This window comes from Lepidochelys kempii, chromosome 4 (genome assembly GCF_965140265.1).
Source record: "Lepidochelys kempii isolate rLepKem1 chromosome 4, rLepKem1.hap2, whole genome shotgun sequence".
NCBI classification, from domain to species: domain Eukaryota; kingdom Metazoa; phylum Chordata; order Testudines; family Cheloniidae; genus Lepidochelys; species Lepidochelys kempii.
The window spans coordinates 79,128,770-79,144,775 of NC_133259.1; the positions used below are offsets into that span (position 1 = coordinate 79,128,770).

At 44.1% G+C, this 16,006-nt stretch overlaps 1 protein-coding gene across 9 annotated transcripts in view; it reads left to right on the forward strand.

The window, feature by feature from the left end:
* The window catches only part of STOX2 (storkhead box 2), a 144,878-nt gene that overhangs the window by 108,186 nt on the left and 20,686 nt on the right, over positions 1-16,006 (forward strand). Inside the window, exon 2 of one of the 9 annotated variants that reach the window (XM_073341763.1) lies at positions 4,269-4,512. The exons of the other annotated variants lie outside the window; for them this stretch is intronic. Coding sequence (XP_073197864.1) covers positions 4,341-4,512 — 172 coding nt within the window. The 5' untranslated portion in view covers positions 4,269-4,340. The remainder of the gene's footprint in view (positions 1-4,268; positions 4,513-16,006) is intronic. 9 annotated transcript variants of the gene reach the window in all.

Here is a 16,006-nt window from a genome sequence, read left to right on the forward strand (position 1 = left end):
GGGGGCTTATGTTTAAATCTAAAGGAGGTCAGTAGCTTTTGTTTTTTCTTGGACCTTCAGACTTCTGGTGCTGGTCCTGCCTTCTAAAGCCGGGAGGCCCGCTCTTGGAACTGACACCTCTCCCACAAGTCTTTGGCTGCTGTAGATTTGGCCATTTTGTCATAACCAGTCTTGTTGATGCATTTCATAAAAATGCATTTTTCTTCTGTTAAATTCAGGAGGCTTTCATGTCCACATATGCTAATAATTCTGTATAAAATGGTGACATGGAAATAGCCCAGACACAGTAACACTTAAAAAAGGAAAAATATTAAAAATAATGCTCAGGGGCATATCGTCTCCATACCACCAGCCTATATCTGAGGTTGGTGAATGATGCAAAAGGCACCCTATGTAGGCTTCTCTAGGCAGTGTAATATAAAAGGAATGGGGGCGGGGTGGCCATCAGGCACTCCTGAGTTCTAATCCCAGCTCTACTGCTCGCTTGCTCGGTGACCTTGGGCAAGTTGTTTAGCCACCATGTGCCTCAGTTTCCCCATCTTTAAACAAGTTGATATTACTAACCTACCTCCCATTGCTGGTGTAAAGATTAATTACTGAAATTTCTATATTTAAAAAAATATATATCTTCCTCCTCCTGGGAAATCCTATTATAGTTAGATATGTATGTCTATTTGTTTTTGTTCTTGGGGTTTGGGGTTTTTTTTAGACTGTAGGATAACCGAGCATGTGGAGTCATACAGCCTTATAGTGGGTAGGACTTTCCCTATGACTGATAGTAAGTCTTGAGATTTTGAAAAGAAAAAAAAAATCTGGATTTGGAACTATGTCTAAAATAAAGATTTTTGTCTGCCATTCAAATAATAACAGTGTTTGAGGTTTTTTAAGGAAGCTCAGTTCTGCCCTTTGATACATTTGGAGGAAGTATGGTAAGTATATTTTGTAAACACTAGTTTTCTGTCTCAGCCTGTGGTTTTATTTATAAAATTTCTCCAGTGATCTCTGCATACTGAAAAGTTAATGATCCATTATGTGGGGCATAAGGTGGAGAGGGCAATCAAAGTTCACACTTCTAGTTCTAGTGTAGTTTGTCTCAGTTAGTTATTTTCTCCAAGTCAGGCTTACTTCGGTAACACTACATTCGTATGTACAGGGAAGGTTCCAAAGAGTGAAGCATTGGGAGGAATCTTGTAATCCATAGCATTATCAAAAACCTGATTAGGTACTTGAAATTCAAAATTATTAGATACATCCCTTGAGTTTCTTATGCATGTGGGTATTGGTTGGTATGGTATTTCTGCTGTTCCTATCAGACAAAAACACACACACAAATAATTCAACAGACTGGAATATTTTGTAGTCTGTGCTTGCAAGTATCCCCAGGCAAGTTGTCACAGTCTCTTGCTGCCTCTCCCTTTTTTTCCAGCATGGAGCATGTGTCTTTCTGAAGTCTGAGATTAAGAAAAGGAGTATCTTGCATTTCCCATCCTTCCCACCCCACCAAAAAACCAAAATCTTCCAGCCTTTATTGTCCTAAACTAGTTTTTTCCCCATCACTGTTCTTCTACTTTGCTGTTAAAAAGGAACTCTTTTCCATTCCAGTCCATAACATAATTAAAATATTGAATATCACTGTATTAGCTCTCTTAGGGAGAGCCGCATCATCCAGTGAAGGGGACCACTCTTGGTGCTGGCTGATCTTTCCATTTATCTCCCCACCCCTTGTAAAAATTAATGAGTCCCAGCTTTTGAGTATCAGTATTTTCTCAATAGGTGTTTTAAAGTATCCCATAACCTTTTATATATTAATAGTTTATCTTCCCCAGTTGGATTGTGAAGAACTAAGAGAGAGGAGAGCATTACTCAGTAGATAATTCTAAACTCAATACTGTCAAATAATTTGTGTTTCTCTTATCATGTAGGAACATTTGCATGTCTAGGGCCTACACTAACAAGTTAGGTCAACCCAGCTACATCGCTCATGGGTGTGAAAAATCTACTCCCCGAGCGACATAGCTAAGCCAACCAACTCCCGGTGTAGACAGCGTTAGGTCGACAGAATTCTTCTGTAGGCCTAGCTACTTCTCCTCAGAGTGGTTCTACACCAGTGGTTCTCAAGCAGGGGTACGCGTACCCTGAGGATACGTCAACTCATCTAGATATTTCCCTAGTTTTATAACAGGCTACATAAAAAGCACTAGGAAAGTCGGTACAAACTAAAATTTCATACAGACAATTACTTGTTTATACTGTTCTATATGCTATACACTGAAATATAAATACAATATTTATATTCCAATCGATGTATTTCATAATTATATGGTAAAAATGAGAAAGTAAGCAATATTTCAGTAATAGTGTGGCTGTGACACTTCTGTATTTTTATGTCTGATTTTGTAAGCAAGTAGTTTTTAAGTGAGATGAAACTTGGGGGTACGCAAGACAAATCAGACTCCTGGAAGGGGTACAGTAATGTGGAAAGGTTGAGAGCCACTGACTTAAACCAAGGGGAGAACCCTTCCAGTTGGCATAGTGTCTTCACAGCAGCCGCTTGTCACAAGGTCACTTGTGCTGTAAAGACAGGTACTTCCCTGGGTTTTATGGCATGTGTAAACTTCGTAACCACAGTTGCCATTCTCAGACTGAGGAAAAATAAACCTCTTTCCTCAGTGCAGGATCTTACAGTTGCGTACTAGCCCTGTAGTTTGCTGAGCCAATGTGCAAACATAAATCTGGGCCACAGCTATATCTGAAATAAGGTATGCTAATTATTTATAACATCACATAGCAACCACTCTACATCTTAAACTAGTATTTCATGAGCCAATCAGAGTGTTTCTTTTATCCCTTGTTAAGCCATAGTGCCAGCTCAAGAGAAAATCATTTTAGAAGATTTAACACCAGTTAAACACTATTTAAAATGCATTTTTCATAAATGTATACACTAGTATTAGGAAAAAATGTTTGTAGTAATAATACACATCTTATTTATGTGTATTGTGTTTTGTCAGTCTTTTTCTTTTTAAAGAGAGAGCGCTACTGCTGTGAATATTGTAATATTCTAACTCAGAATTGTGCAAGATGATGTTTATGAAATCCTGCATTATGTTTATTGACCAGATTTAAAATCTCATATGCTAAATGTAAATCTATTAAATCCAGGATAATAGCTAAGAATTTAACCTCTTTTTCCTGCGTTTGGCACCTACCCTCTAGTGAATATGAACCTGGCTTTAACAAAGCTTATAGGTAAAGTTTATGGGTATATTATGACTTTGCTGTTTTTAATAATTTTTACAGATTTTTTTGTAATGTTGTTAACCAAATTAGCTTACAGTGTTGAAAATTTCTGTAACAGAATATATGCCCCTGTGTTAATAGTCACTTGAGAAGTAAAGAAGTGATACTTGGATGGCTGCTGCACTGAGGTAAAGTTCACCTCAAAAATACATAATTCCTGGCACTTTAGAGACTAACACATTTATCTGAGCATAAGCTTTCGTGAGCTACAGCTCACTTCATCAGATACATTCATCACATGCACCAAAGCTTATGCTCAAATAAATTTTAGTCTCTAAGGTGCCACAAGTCCTCCTTTTCTTTTTGCGGCTACAGACTAACACGGCTGCTACTCTGAAACATAATTCCTGTACCTTCATTTTTACGTTGAATGCCCACTATATATGCAGCAGTGAAAAGATGTATTTTACATTAACCGAGTTCACCTTAGGTCACTGTTCTTTGTGAGCAACAAACAAGACATAATCTTCTGTCTGGAAACTCTGTGGAAGGCACAGTAGACTCTCTTGAGATGCAGCAAATGTACATGTCTGATGATTCAATGTCCAGACAGATTCTGCTTTTGAATTATTAAAGCACTACATAATCTTAAATAACACCGCTGCTGTCATGCAGTATTTTAAATGCCAGATTCTCTTATATATTTTTAATGGTGCTTCTATTTAGTGGGGGAGTGGAACAAGAAAGAAATATGACCAGCCTCTGGAGATGGTGGGGGAGTTTACATATAAACAGGACATTGTCAGGGTGTCACTGGGCAGCCCCAACAGGAGCACCCTTCTGTGGCAGGCCACGTCATGACAGGCACACCTGCCCCAGTTTCTCTCCTTCAGAATCCCCAGAATTAGTCTCCAGAGTCTTCTCAAGTATAAATATAGCCCTGGTGGGGTTCAGTTATTGCAAATGTTCTGTATACATTTATCATAATAAAAGTCCCATAATCATAGTCCATATTTTCCCCATTATAGTCCAAAGAGTATATACAACATAGCCCTGGCATCCCTCACCATGCCCCCGCTCAGCACAGCCTTCTCCTATCCATGTACCAGGACAGCGATGCCAGCCCCCCGAGCTGGAGTGTAACCCTGTTCTTCCCAGCAGGACCCCACACACACCCACCATCTCTCTGCTGGGAGCATCCGTCACTCCCCCAGCCCTCTCATGGTTCTTCTGGGTCCAGCTCTGCAGCCTTGGAGAGTCCAGCCTCTGCAGGTCAGTTCCTCTGCTGCTCTCCTGTCTTCAGCCCTCTCTGGACCTTAGCTTGGTTTCTTTGGCCTAGATCCAGCAGGAAATCCCTCTGCCGTTCCTCCGTCCTTGAGCCCTCTGGCTCTAGCTCTCTGAGTGGGGGGGACACTAGCCAGCAAACACCTCTTGCTGTTCTCTGGCCTTCACGCTTCTTCCAGGTCCCAAACATACAAGGTATGGCTAACACTGCAATAAAAGATCCGCGGTGTAGCTGTGGTTGGCCTGGGTGTGCTAACTCGGGCTTGTGGGTCTCAGGCTGCAGGGCTATAAAATTGCAGTGTAGATGTTCAGGCCCGAGCTTTGAGGTCCAGGGTATGTCTACACTACAAAATTAGGTTGAATTTATAGAAGTCAATTTTTTAGAAAGCGATTTTATACAGTCAATTGTGTGTGTCCCCATTTAGAACCATTAAGACCATTAAGTCGGAGGAGTGTGTCCACAGTACCGAAGCTAGCATCGACTTCCAGAGCATTGCACTGTGGGTAGCTATCCCACAGTTCCCGCAGTCTCCACTGCCAATTGGAATTATGGGTTGAGATCCAAATGCCTGATGGTGCAAAATACATTTTCGCGGGTGGTTCTGGGTACATGTCATCAGCCCCCCCCGTCAACCCCCCTTCCATGAAAGCAATGGCAGAAAATCGTTTCGCTCCTTTTTTCCTGCGTTACCCGTACAGATGCCATACCACGGCAAGCATGGGGCCCGCTCAGCTCACCGTCACTGTACGTCTCCTGGGTGCTGGCAGACGTGGGACTGTATTGCTACACAGCAGCAGCTCATTGCTTGGTGGCAGCAGATAGTGCAGTATGACTAGTAGCCGTCCTCATAGTCTCCTGGGTGCTCTTGGCCGGCCTCGGTGAGGTCGGTTGGGGCACCTGGGTAGACATGGGTGCTCCTGGCAGACCTTGGTGAGGTCTGACAGGGGTGCTCCTGGCAGACCTTGGTGAGGTCTGACAGGGGTGCTCCTGGCAGACCTTGGTGAGGTCTGACGGGTGCCTGGACATAAATGGGAGTGACTTAAGTCATTCTCTTCTTTAAGTTTTGTCTAAGGAGATTCAGTCCTTCCTGGAATATTGGTAGAGGGATAACTCAGTGGTTTGAGCATTGGCCTGCTAAACCCAGGGTTGTGAGTTCAATCCTTGAGGGGGCCATTCTGCCCCAGGCTGCTCTCCCAGCCAGCAGCACTGTCTGCTGCCAGCCTACCCCTTACTTTTCCCTCCCTCCGTGAAAGCAACAGCCGACAATCATTTCACACCTTTTTCTGTGTGGGCGCCATGTTGCTGTCAGCATTGTCATCCACCCGCCGCTTCCACTGTCACTCTGCTCTCCTGCTCACACCATACCATGGCAAGCATGGAGCCCGCTCAGATCACCGTGGCAGTTGTGACCGCTCTAAACACCACACACATTATCCAGCAGTATATGCAGAACCAGAACCTGCAAAAGCAGACGAGTAGGCGACAGGAGCGCGGTGAGGAGAGTGATGAGGACATGGACACAGACTTCTCTCAAAGTACGGGCCCTGGCAGTTAGGCCATCCTGGTGGCAATGGGGCAGGCTCATGCCAAGGAATGCCGATTCTGGGGCCGGGAAACAAGCACGGACTGGTGGGACCGCATAGTGTTGTGGGTCTGGGAAGATTCCCAATGGCTGCAAAACTTTTGTATGGCTAGGGCCACTTTCTTGGAATATTGTGACTTGCTTTCCCCTGCCCTGAAGTGCTAGAATACCAAGATGAGAGCAGCCCTCACAGTTCACAAGTGAGTGGTGATAGTCCTGTGGAAGCTTGCAACGCCAGGCAGCTACCAGTCAGTCGGGAATCAATTTGGAGTGGGCAAATCTACTGTGGGGGCTGCTGTGATGCAAGTAGCCAACGCGATCACTGAGCTGTTGCTATCAAGGGTAGTCACTCTGGGAAATGTGCAGGTCATAGTGGATGGCTTTGCTGCAATGGGATTCCCTAACTGTGGTGGGGCGATAGACGGAATGCATATCCCTATCTTGGGACCAGACCACCAAGGCAGTGAGTACATAAACTGAAAGGGGTACTTTTCAATGGTGGTGCAAGCACTGGTGGATCACAAGGGACATTTCACCAACATCAAGGTGGGATGGCTAGGAAAGGTACATGACGCTCGCATCTTTAGGAACTGTGGTCTGTGGGAACAGCTGCAGCAAGAGACTTACTTTCCAGACCGGAAAATAACTGTTGGGATGTTGAAATGCCTATAGTTATCCTTGGGGATCCAGCCTACCCCTTAATGCCATGGCTCATGAAGCCATACACAGGCACCCTGGACAGTAGTAAGGAGTTGTTCAACTATAGGCTGAGCAAGTGCAGAATGGTAGTAGAATGTGTGTTTGGATGTTTAAAAGCGCGCTGGTGCAGTTTACAGACTCGGTTAGACCTCAGCGAAACCAATATTCCCATCGTTATTACTGCTTGCTGTGTGCTCCACAATATCTGTGAGAGTAAGGGGGAGACGTTTATGATGGGGTGGGAGGTTGAGGCAAATCGCCTGGCCGCTGATTACGCATGGCCAGACACCAGGGCGGTTAGAAGAGCACAGCAGGGCGCGCTGTGCATCAGAGAAGCTTTGAAAACCAGTTTCATGACTGGCCAGGCTACAGTGTGAAAGTTCTGTTTGTTTCTTGATGACAACCTGCCCCCTTGGTTCACTCTACTTCCCTGTAAGCCAACCGCTCTCCCCTCCCCCCTTTGATCACCACTTGCAGAGGCAATAAAGTCATTGTTGTTTCAAATTCATGCATTCTTTATTAATTCATCACACAAATGCAGGGAGAACTGCCAAGGTAGCCAGTGAGGGGTGGGGCAGGAAGGAAACACCGGGTGGAGTGAGGGAGGGGGGAAGAAGGGAAGGGCAAGGCCAAACTGCACTCTAAAACTTATTGAATGCCAGCTTTCTGTTGACTGGACAGTCCTCTGGGGTGGAGTGGTTGGGTGCCCGGAGGCTCCCCCACCGCATTCTTGGGTGTCTGGGTGAGGAGGCTATAGAACTTGGGGAGGAGGACTGTTGGTTACACAGGGTCTGCAGCAGTGGTCTGTGCTCCTACTGCCTTTCCTGCAGCTCCACCATACGCCAGAACATATCACTTTGATCCTCCAGTAGCCTCAGCATTGTGTTGTGCCTCCTCTCATCATGCTGATGCCACCTCTCCTCTCACTCGTCCCTCCTCTCCTCACATTCATTTTGTTCTTTTCTGGACTCTGACATTGTCTCCCTCGACGCATTGTGCTGGGCTCTTTCAGTGTGGGCGGACTGCATGAGTTCAGAGAACATTTAATCACAAGTGCTTTTTTTCTGCTTCTAATCTTTGATAGCCTCTGGGACGGAGATGGTACGTGGAGCGATGAAATGTTTGCAGCTGCGGGAGGGGAAAAGGGGAGATTAGTCTTTAAAAAGAGACATTTTAGAGAACAATGGGTAGACTCTTTCACGGTAAACCAAGCTGTTAACATTACATAGCACGTGTGCTTTCTTTACAAGGTCGCATTTTGCCTCTTATATCGAGGGCCTGCCAGTATGGTGTGAGAGATCACACACGCAGGGCCGGCGGGCAACAGAATTTGGCTTGCAGGCAGACATGGTAAGCCACAGTCTTTTGGCTTCTTTAACCTTCCTAACATGTGGGAATGATTTCAAACAGCAGCGCCCTCATTTCACATACCAAGCACCCATTGGGTTGGCCCTTTAAAATGGGTTGGCCATTTAAAAGGAGGGACTGCGGTTTTCAGGTTAACGTGCAGCACAAACCCAACTAACCACCTCCCTCACACACAGACACATAGCCAATTCTCTGGGATGATTGCTTCACCCCTCCACCCACTGCGTGGCTAACAGTGGGGATGATTTCTGTTCAGCCACGGGCAAACAGCCCAGCAGGAACGGCCACCTCTGAATGTCCCCTTAATAAAATTCCCCTATTTCAATCAGGTGACCATGAATGATATCACTCTCCTGAGGATAACACAGAGAGATAAAGAACGGATGTTGCTTGAATGCCAGCAAACACCGGGAACATCCGCTGCCATGCTTTGGGGAGGAGTACAGAAACCAGTTTTAAGAGCCCTTAAAGTCGGTTCGCTGCTCTAAGCCAATGGGAGCCGCTGGAAGCAGCACGGGCCAAGGGACGTATTGGCCTCCACTTCCAGCAGCTCCCATTGGCCTGGAGCAGTGAACTGCGGCCAGGGGGAGCCATGATTGACCGAACCTGCAGACGCGGCAGGTAAACAAACCGGCTGGCCCGCCAGGGGCTTTCCCTGCACAAGCGGCGGAACAAGTTTGGGAACCACTGATCTAGTCCGACCTCCTGTATAACAGGCCATAGAACTTCCCCAAAATAATTCCATTTGAACAAGAGCAAATCTTTTTTAAAAAACACTACATCCAATCTTTATTTAGAAATTGTCAGTGTTGGCGAATCCACCATGACCCTTGGTAAATTCTTCCAATGGTTAGTACCATCACTGTTAAAAAAGATTACACCCAGTTCCAGGCTGAATTTGTCTCGCTTCAACTTCTAGATATTGGATTTTGTTCTATTTTTGTCTGCTAGACTGAAGAGCCTATTTTCATATACGTGTTCCCCATGTAGACTGTGATCAAGTCACCCCTTAACCTTCTCTTTGCTAAGATAAGTAGATTGAACTCCTTGAATCTTTCACTGTAAAGGCATGTTTTCTACTCCTTTAACAATTCTCATGACTCTTCTCTGAACCCTTTCCAATTTATCAACATCCTTCTCAAAACAGGACTGGGCACAGTATTTCAGCAGCGATCGCACCAGGGCACAGAGGTAAATTAACCTCTCTATTCCTACTTGAGATTCCCTTTTTTATACATCCAAGGATCACATTAGCCTGTTGGCCACAGCGTTGCCTGGGAGTTCATGTTCAGCTGATTATCCAACAAGACCCCCAAATCTTTTTCAGAGGCACTGCTTCCTAGGAAAGAGTCCCCTATTCTGTAAGTATAGCCTACTTTGTGTGTTCCTAGATTTTATAATCCTAGGGGAATTCTGTGTCACTGCGCATGTGCAGAATTCATGGCCCCCACAGATTTCTTTTCTTCCCTGCAGAAAAATGACTTCTGATGGGGAAGCAAAGGGAAGCTGCAAGAGCAGTCATGCACTCCTCCCTGGCAGTGCAGGCAGGTCGGTGTGGGCACCCAGAGCTGCCGGTAGAGATGTAAATCACCATTAAGGGGTGAGGCTAGGCAGTTGTGTGAGTGAGAGAGAGAGACTGTCCCTCTCGCTCACTATTGCAGCCCACTTGGTATGGAGGAGTAGGGCTTCGGGGTGTTTCTGAGAAGGTAGGTGTGGGGAAGGCTCTGTCCCCTCAGGCAGAGCAGAAAGTAGCAGCCTGCCTGGTTAGTGAATTGTTCCCATTGTTCTTAGTGAATTCCCCCAGGAATATAAAAGAGTTGTAAAAATTTTAAGGCCCCTTTACATTGCCAGAATGGCTAACAGAGGCTTATTGTAAAAGACAGTGTGGCCATAAATGCTTATGGTGCTTTAGGGATTAGAACTGGTTTTAAATTTTTGGACTGAAAATTTTTTCCCATCAAAATGTGCTCCATGAACTGTTTGCTACTGACCTTTCTGGAGATGGTCAGCAGCCAATATAAATTGTGAGTTTGAGTCCCCAGCCTTCACTTGCTCTTCAGTTACCTATGATGTAACACTGAGCATATGGCTACATATATTTGTTGACTAATAACTAGAAGTAAAGGGTCAATACTAGCTCCATTAGTATTAGACAGAGTGGGTTTGGGGATTTCCTCCAGTGCTCCCCACTCCAATTCTCCATCCATTGTATTGTAGTTTAAATAAATTACCAAAATAATTGAAACCAGCATGATTATATTGCGTTATTTTGACAAATAAAATATGCAGAATTTTAAAATATTGTGTGCAGAATTCCCTCAGGAGTATAGAATCTACTAGATGTATGACTTAACAGTCAGCTGTGTTGAAACACATATACTGTTCGTTTGCGCCCAGCTTACCAAGCAGTCCTTATTGCTCTGTATCAGTAATTTTGTCCTCTTCATTATTTGAGTTATGAGGCTCAGTTCATTAATTTTTGTAAAGTGCTTTGGTGTCCCATCCATTCATACATGTAACTACCCAAAGAAACTGGGAATCCCATTACTGAAATGGCGTGAGGATATAGATCTAACTCAGAAAGGGGTTGACTTTAAAAAATGAATTTTGGCAATTGTTATATGTTTTACTGAAATGGAACTGTTTTCACCAGTCAGAATGCTGTACAGATATGAAAGCATAACTTTTTCCAATACCAACAGCTCTGCACCTTGATTGGTTCTGGGTATCCGATTTGAATCATCAGTCTGTAGCTAATCTCAAACTAATGTGCAAATATCTGTACTCTGCTTGGTGGACAACTATTATTAGAATCAGAACAGAGATATTTGTATAATCACTGTACCATTATTTTTCAATCGTCATACAGTGAATATGCAAATCCATCTACTTGGACTTCTGCACTCAGAATAACCAAGCTGTTTGCAGCAGCAAAAAGACCAACTTGGCTTCTCATTCCCTTCAGCAGAAGCTTCAAAACTTACCAAAGGCAAAGTGAATAGCGCTATCAAATGGTTAATGGAGGGGAACGTGAAAAAATGAGGATTTTTAGAGCTTTGACTTACCTTCCTCCTTCAGGCCCTTTCTTGTTCCCATTAAAGTCAATGGAAGCTTTGCCAGTGATTCAGTGCGAGCAGGACTGAGCCCTTCTCATCCCCACTTTACAGGTTTTTATCACTTTATTTATCTTTTTAACTCTGGAAGGTACTTAAATACGACCGTGATGAGCACATTATGATAACCTAAATAGAAGGATCCTATTTCCACCTGATGGCCTTGTCTACCCCAGAGCTTCTTGCACTGTTTCTCTAGCCCTATTCAACTCCGTCACTGCTAGGAACTTTGGAAGTATTAGTGTAGACCAGAAACATTTTTTTATCTACTGTTGTCAAATATGTCCACCAGCACATCATCTGGTGCTAGCAGTAGGGCTAGACAGTATGAAAAGTCCAAGTGTACATGGAGGGCTCTCTTTAACCACTCAGTTAGGGTGAGATATTTTTGTTGATATTGTTTATAATACACTGGGAGAATCTCAGCCACTCTCCCCACTTCAGATGTGAAACCAAATGCTAACAGAAACATATTGCAACTGGTTTGGGGGAAAGAACATGGCTGACCTGGAGGGAAGTAAAGAGAGTGTGGAAAGGACATGGATAGGTAGGGAAAATGATGAGAAAGAAGGACCAGAAAAGTGTTAACTTAAAGGGAAAAAAATTACCTTTTGACAGCCAGTTTTGTTTGTTGCATTTTCTCCTTCTATCATTTACATTTGTATATTAAATTAAACAATACAGTAATAATGATGATCTCATGGCTGCTTCTTGTTAACTTGGTGTAAAGTGCTTCCTGGTGTAAATAAACCTACAATGAAAAGGGGAGCATGAAATGGGACTTCTGCACTGCTACCCTCTCACTTCAGCGGGAGTAACACTAAATCGTGCAGTGCATCTTGTACACAGACACAAAGAAAAGCTGAGAGAGTCTGGCTTTCTGGTTCACTGCCACCGGCAACAAAGCTAAGGGTAGAGGACCGAGGGACAGCATTAGCAAAGCAGGCACTTAAATAGTATGAACCAAACATAAACAGATAATACATATCTGCTCTGTGTGCACTGTATTCATTCTTGGCACTTCTGCTGTATGCTAAGAGCCTGCTTAAGCTGAGGGTATGGTTTTCAAGTTCTTTAATTGTAGATGCTTGAGGTCCAGAAAATGGGGGTTGCATATTATTATTTTGTGTTGGCCCAGGGAGATAACACAAGGCTCTGAGCTCTCAGTGTGTGTGCTAAGCTCTTGTTGTCCACCCGCCAGTACACAGTTGCTTATTTTTTTTTAGATGTTCCCATTTGTTGCTACTGCTGGTGTGCCCTGCCCATTCAGGGTTGTGTGTGTCTCTGCTACTACTTCCAGGATGATCTCCTGTAGCGAGGGTACTCCCACTGGAAAGGGAGAGAGGGAAATCTGAGTTCTCTTGCCTTACCTTGATGATTATTTCATGAAATGTATGTGACCCATAATTCGGGATGGGGGAAGGAAGATTGGAATCTTAAAGGCTTGTCTTCACAAGTGCTTCACAATGTGCTGTACGTCAGCGCAGATGCATCGATGCAGCTGTGCCAATGTAGCACCTCTGGTGAAGACGTGCTATGCCGACGAGAGAGCTCTCTCCTATCAGCATAAATACGCCACTGCAACAAGAAGCGGAAGCTGTGTCTGTAGAAGAGCATCTCCCCCTGACATAGAGTGATGTAGACACCGCTTTAAGTCAGTCTAACTTATATTAGTCAGGGGGGTGGTTTTTTCACAATCCTGAGTGTCTTAAGCAGTCGTGTAGACAAGCCCTGAGTACTCCTTTCCTCCCACTTCTTTTTTGCTGCTGCTCTCACTTTTGTGTCCATATTGTTCCTATTCAACTTCTTAACAGCTCCATTATAAACCTTTCCTGACAAATATTCCTGGTAATTGACCCAGTAAAAACACCTCTAAATACAAATATCATCCAAAGCCAGATAAGAGAGTAGTTACTATTGTGACAAAGCTCTCTCCTTGTCTCCATGGGTCCCGCATTTCCTGGCGGATTTCGCTAGCCTCAGAGGCTCACTGTGACCCTCCACATAACCCTTCTCTCGCTAGAGACAAGGGTCACAGTCTACTGAGCCATTTTCATCATAAGCCAGCGAGGGAGGTGAGGAGAAGCTATCTTCCCTTGCACAATCTCTGTTGTCTCCCAGTCTCAGTGATTAATCGGGGGGGGAAGGGAGAGAAGGGGGGAGCCCGGGCCCACCCTCTACTCCGAGCTCCAGCCCAGGGACCCTAATAGTATCAGCTATGGTAGCTGACCTTTTAGAAACATGACATGTACAATTCCCTGGGCTACTTCCCCCCAGCAGTCCCCACTTCCTCAAGCTCCACTTCACCCTTACCTCAGGGCCTCCTTCCTTGTGCCTGATATGGTATGTACTACTCAGTCTCTCCAACAGCGCAACTTCCTCCCACAGCTCCTGACATACACACCCACCTGACTAACTGGGAGGCTTTTAACTAGTTTCAGCCTGTCCCTGATTGGCTTCAGGTGTCCCAATCAACCTAGCATTCTCCCTGCCTTCTGGAAAGTTATTAATTGGCCCCAGGTGTCTTAATTGACCTGGAGCAGCTGCCATTTACCTTATCCTGGTACGAGGGATTTGTTTAGCCTGGAGCTAATTTATCTATTTCCCACTACTTTTTTATAGCCATCTGGCCTTGCCCCGTCACACTATACATACTGCAATACAGTGCCCACTAATGGGGTGAGTTCGGGATAATGAGTTCTCTCTCGTTAGCATGAGTTCTCTCTATCTTGGCTATTGTTGGCTTATGTCAAAACTTCAGGAGGGCTTGAGGGCTGTGTGTGTGGAAACACATACAACTATACTTGCGAAAATAGTGAAACACGGGCATACATTAGAATCCACTCTAATAAAATTTGGACAGCAATAGCTTAGCTTTCTCGTTGAAATGTTCTTCACGTATGAAAGAGAGAAAAACACTTTAATTTCTACTCCTCTATTCTGTAAAATGCACTCTAGAAGCGCCTATTAAGAACATGTGTATTATGTAGGAGAGCTTTTGACTGTAAAGAAAGAAGGGGATAATGACTTACTTCACAAAGAAATTTTAAAATTGCCTTTTGCTAAAGTTGACTGAAAAGGCCACAAGAAAAATGTTTGTTATGGTGCAGGTGGAACTAGAGTTTTTTGTTGCTTTTTGTTTTTAAGCCGTCAAATCTTGAAAAAGAAGCACTGCATCTCTTTCCATATTAATTTTTTTTTTAAATAACCTTGAGTAGTTGAATGCCAGAAGGTTCTGTTCTGCTCTGGACTCCCGATTCTGGAGTGGTGACTGCTCCACATGTCCTTTTAACACAGACAAAACTAATGAGGAATAAAGAAATGTTGGCACTTACTTCTTAGCATCCCTCCTCATTTTCCGCAGTCCAAGGTCTGTCTCCAGACAGACACCCACATCTTCGGTCAGCATGGTGGCTGCTGTCTGAGGAAGTAAAGGAGAGGGAGATACTGCCCAGACTGCAGCATAGTCATAAAGGTCTCCGCAGCAAGAGCTATCTGTGTCTCCGATGCATGAACCCTTCTCCCAGTTGAGAGAGCAGCATCTGGGTTCACCTTCCCAACATGGAGAGTGGGGGAGATTTTTGGCCTTTGGAAGGTTAAAGCCTACTACCAGCAATCAGTCACACATGTAATGAAGGCTTGGAACCTACTTGCATTAACACTTTCTTAGACAGCCTACTAAAAAGGCCTTTTAGAAGATGCCGGCAGAGGAAATAGAGAAGAATCCACCCCCACATGAGCCACAGCAAGGCAGATACAGGCAGATTTCCTCTAGAGTCATGCACAAGAGATCTCCCCAGTATGGCTCCAGCATTAAGCAGGTTGCTCTTCTGTGAGGTTATGGGCATATCAGGAGATGGGTGAAGGTCCCACTGAATTCATCAAAGAAGAAGGGGAATGGACTTCAACTGGGCCTTTTCCCTTCGCCCACCTCATATTTCCCAGATAAATTCTAGTTAGGAACTTAATCCAACTAGTCTTTTCTGCAGTGAATTAGCAGAAGCCAATGTTTCAACACCCTTTAAAAAAACAAAATAAAATAAAGATTTTCAAGGTTAGAGATGAGGAGGGTTCTGTTCTCCCCATGTATGAGACCAGGGATGAGATTATTTGGGGTCCTGGGAACAAATGGATGGAAAACCGTCCCCTCCCTAAGGTGTACATGCAACAAGAACTTCAGGACTGTCCTAAACCTTGGTGCTTGTTGTCCTGTAATCTGTTCAGCAGTGGAAAAAAAGACTCCCTTTTATAACTCTCCCTGAAGAGTAAGCTGGTGAAACCAGAACTTTTACTGCAGGATCTGGTCTCATCCTGTTAGCACTAAATGAGCTGATTAACTTGCACCAGTGAACTATTCTTGAGCAGTCTCCAATTCATTAAGCAAAAGCAGACTGATTCCCGCATCACACAGGTTTCCTTCAATATTGAGCATGAACATTTTTTCTCTTCTTCTTTGGTGGTTGTATAAACATCTGTTTCAACTATTGTATTTCATGTATGGGGTGTGTTTTAAGAGTTTGCTGCATCCATTTTGTCTTGAAAGAAAGCAGTGGTGAATAATAGGGGCCGGTTCAATGCCATTTATTTCATTTACAGATGCTCCCTGATTTACGCAATTGTTCCGTTCCGGAAAGCCTCGCGTAACTTGAATTTTGCATAAGTTGGAAACGTATAACCGAACGTTATGCAAAAAAAAAAAAAAAAGCCCAACTAAAAAAT